Below are 4053 nucleotides of genomic sequence, written 5' to 3' on the forward strand. Positions count from 1 at the left end.
TAACAAAATTATTATTGTAGTTGTATGAATTATTTAAATTTCATTATTGTAAAACTAAAATTATTTAAATCTCAGTATTACAAAACTCTTTTAAGTTTAAAAAATCAGTTTTATTTATATTTCAGTTTATTTTAGCAGTCTGCAGATGTTAAAAAATAAATAATCTTCTTCTTGCAGACTGCAAACTTTTAGTCCACCTCTTCTGCTGCAAATGCCTGCAGATATGATCTACAAACTGCAAACCTTTTACCTATACAAAAATAAACACCACCTTAAATATTGTAAATGGAATGGATTTTAATTAAATCCCTGATAAATTGAAGTCAAACATTGTTGATTTGACTAAACCCATCAAGCTCAACCTTTTACGACAAAAAATGTTGTCTTCCTCTATCACAATCAGCACTGCCACGTGTTGGGTTTTTATTTCACTTAAAAAATAAAATACCGAAAAAAGAAAAAGAAAGGAATAAAACCCAAGATATGCTTTGCTTTCATTTAAAGAACCCCATGGATATTCTCACCCATCCTCTCCGAATATTCTCTCTTTTCCGTTATATTCTCTCATTCCCCCCTCACTTTCTTCCTCATTTTCTCACCAGCCAAACATCCTCCCTCAAGATTTTAGTAACCCATGAAATTTGGGAAGAGTCTTAGTAACCAGATCGGGGAGACTTTGCCCGAATGGCGGGACAAGTTCCTTTCTTACAAGGAGCTTAAGAAGAAGTTGAAACTGATCGAGCCCAAATCCGGCGATAGGCCGAATAAGCGGCTTAAATTGGGTCAAGATTCTGTTCATTCCGGGGAGAAGGTCGGAGACGGCATGTCGATAGAGGAGACCGATTTCATTAGGCTTTTGGAGAAGGAGCTCGAAAAATTCAACAGCTTTTTTGTCGAGAAAGAGGAAGAATACATCATTAGGTTGAAGGTAATTTCAACTCCCATTTGATTTTGATCTGTTTAGTTGAAGTTTTTTTTGTTTTTATTTCTGGCATTTCGCTTCTTTTCCCGGTAAGCAAACAGGGGGATTTGAAATTCGTTAACAGAGCATGAAAACGCTGCCGTTTAGTAAAATAGCGGATTTTCTTTCCTTGTGAGTCCGTTAAACCGTTGAACATTAAGGAAGTGTTTGGTTCAAGGATTGTAGATTCTGACATATTTATGTTTAGTTGGTCGAGAATTTCATTTTTGGTAATGTTTTATTATCAATAGTAGAATTTTTAGGTATATTACTGAGAATGTCATTATCTCTTTTCCCTTAAGTATTGTAACATTACCGACGTTTTAAATTAAAATACTATTAAATTTTTATTTTTTTTAAAAAATATAATTCTTTGTAATTGAATAATTAAAATTTTACGAAGTTTAAATTATAAATTTATCTTAAATTATTTTATATTTATAAAAAAATTCTATAATTAAAATTTTATATAAAGTTTATGGGTAAAAAAAAATTTACATTTTCATTAAATTTTTTTATATTTTTAATTTTATAAAAAAATTATATAAATATTATGAATTTAATTTTTAAAAAAAATATATATAAATATTTTATAATTTGTAATATTATACAAATATATAATAAGGACAATTTGATCAAATATATATTTTAATAATCTTTTATTCCTTTAACCAAACACGGTAATCTTACATTCCTGTTAAACCAACCAAATACAAAATACAACATTCTCAGTAATCTTATTTCCTGATAATCTTTTATTTCCACTGATAATCTTACATTCCGTGAACCAAACGCATCCTAAGGGATTGTACTTACCTTGAAGTACAAGCTTTTGTTAACGTTGCCTCCAATATGATATTTTATTAAAAGTTGATAGATCAAGGAAAATATCATATTTTTTCTTAGAAATTTAGTGATATTTAGCATAGTTTTAATCATTTAAACTGCTTGTATCCAAGTTCTAGATCTAATGATAATTGGGGTTTTCATTTTAGTATGTTTTATGCTGATTTTGATGAACTGTTCACAGGAATTACAAGACAGTGTAGCGAAGGCAAAGGACAGCAATGAAGAAACGATCAGGATTAGGAAGGAGATTGTGGACTTTCATGGGGAGATGGTTTTGTTAGAGAATTATAGCGCTCTTAACTACACAGGTGCTTCATCTTTGTTTATTCCCTTTTTCTGATTGCTTAATCAAAGATTTTGCCACTTGCTTTCTTTTAGTGCTTGACATAGTTGATTGTAGTGCAACTCTTTAGCCGGCCAAATGATTAGGGTTATAGCAACATGGTAGCGAACAGAGATGGACACATGAATTTATACTAGGGGAGGGGTGCCGTGCGAACTTAGAAAGTTATACTAGAAGCTTAGGGGGTGTGAAATTACAAAAGTATGGGGTGCAAAATTAGATCATCAATAGAAAATACAAAGAAAATATTTAAACAGAATTTGAAAGCAACTGCACTCCACTCGATCCATTCCTGCTAGTAAGCCTGTGTGGTGTTAATGCCCATTTCTTGAAGTCATAATTACTTTATTATTGCATGCTTCTTTTTTACATCAGTTGTCTGGTAGACAACTTATCCACGTCCATTACTTTGTTAAGCATCAATTATTCAACCTTTACGTAACCCGACAATTCGTGTATCTTGATATTGTGTATACCTGGAGACATTCATATATTTATGTTACTGTTTTTTCTCTCGATTGTTAGCGGATACATCATTAACAACATATGTTTTAGGATTGGTGAAAATACTGAAGAAGTATGACAAAAGGACGGGTGCTTTGATCCGCTTGCCTTTCATTCAAAGGGTTCTGCAGCAGCCCTTCTACACTACAGACTTGCTTTACAAGCTGGTCAAGGAATGTGAGGTGATGCTGGACCACCTGTTCCCGAAGAACGAAAAGCCGGCTTTGACCAGATTAGAAAACAAGGACGGTGAGGATGATGATGGGTTTGATCCTTCAACATCCTCTACTTGTAGGAGTGAAGATGGCCTCAAAATGACTAAAGAGCTGGAAGAGATCAAGTACATGGAGAGCCTATATATGAAGAGCAGTATATCTGCATTGCGAGTTTTGAAGGAAATCCGGAGCGGAAGCTCGACCGTTAGCGTTTTCTCGTTGCCTCCGTTGGACGATACATGGAAAAAGGTCCCTGCTCTTGAACAAACTGCCAAATAGTTTGGATTTTGGTAATAGAACTCAACTAAGTCTGCAACTGATAATTTTTAGTTCTTTAACATTTCATGCTGTTATAACGCGAAGTCTGAGATAGCTATACATGTAAATGCTATATATTTGATTAAATAAATGCTATATATTTATAATATAGCAACTTGGTATAATCATAATTTTTTTTTAATAAATACTGATTTTACTTATTATTTACTTATTATAATACGAGTGTGAATGTACAAGGAAAAAAGAAATTAAACTACTTTAGGGTAAACTATTCATATGGTCACCTAACTTTTAGGTTGTTATCAATTTAGTCACTTTACAAAATTTTGTGTAATTGAGTCACTAAACTTTTAAGATGCTATCAATTTAGTCACTGTTGTAAGAAAAATTATAATATTAATTAATATTTTAACATATTTTAATTTATGGTATAAATATATTTTTAATTAATGCTATAAGGTTATTATGTTTTGGTAATATACTTTTTAATTAGTATGAGGTAATTAAAAAGTAGTATATTTTGAAAATTGTCTTAGTCAATTGATATCGAGGGCACATACACCTTGCAGCTTCAACTGCTCAAATTTGGAATATTTAGGGAGAATAACATTTTATTTTACTACTGAGGTCGCTTAATGGATTGTCGTATCGAAAAATTTAATCAATCCCATGATAACTAAAACAAAGTGCCTTAGAGTCTATACTCTATATTAAGAAACAAAAACAAAATTACAAAACATGATGTAATAAGACATACATGTTCATAAATTGACCGTTTTACATTAGTCATCAAATGTGATAAAAAATCCACCCATAAAGCCAGCTCCATTACAATTCCTGCATAAAATATCCCTTTTTCCCCTGCAACATACAACACCACTCGGATTAATCGTATCCCTGAC

At 31.8% G+C, this 4053-nt stretch overlaps 1 protein-coding gene across 1 annotated transcript; it reads left to right on the forward strand.

Annotated features, from left to right (window-relative positions):
- Nucleotides 1-536: 536 nt before the first annotated feature.
- Nucleotides 537-3315, forward strand: LOC120197513 (SPX domain-containing protein 2-like). Its single transcript, XM_039199018.1, has 3 exons — nucleotides 537-928; nucleotides 1992-2118; nucleotides 2709-3315. The coding sequence occupies exons 1-3, from the start codon at nucleotides 635-637 to the stop codon at nucleotides 3149-3151; spliced, it is 864 nt and encodes a 287-aa protein (XP_039054949.1). The 5' UTR covers nucleotides 537-634; the 3' UTR covers nucleotides 3152-3315.
- The last annotated feature ends 738 nt before the right edge of the window (nucleotides 3316-4053 follow it).

Source organism: Hibiscus syriacus, unplaced genomic scaffold (genome assembly GCF_006381635.1).
Source record: "Hibiscus syriacus cultivar Baekdansim isolate YM2019G1 unplaced genomic scaffold, ASM638163v2 tig00117048_pilon, whole genome shotgun sequence".
Taxonomy (NCBI): Eukaryota; Viridiplantae; Streptophyta; class Magnoliopsida; order Malvales; family Malvaceae; genus Hibiscus; species Hibiscus syriacus.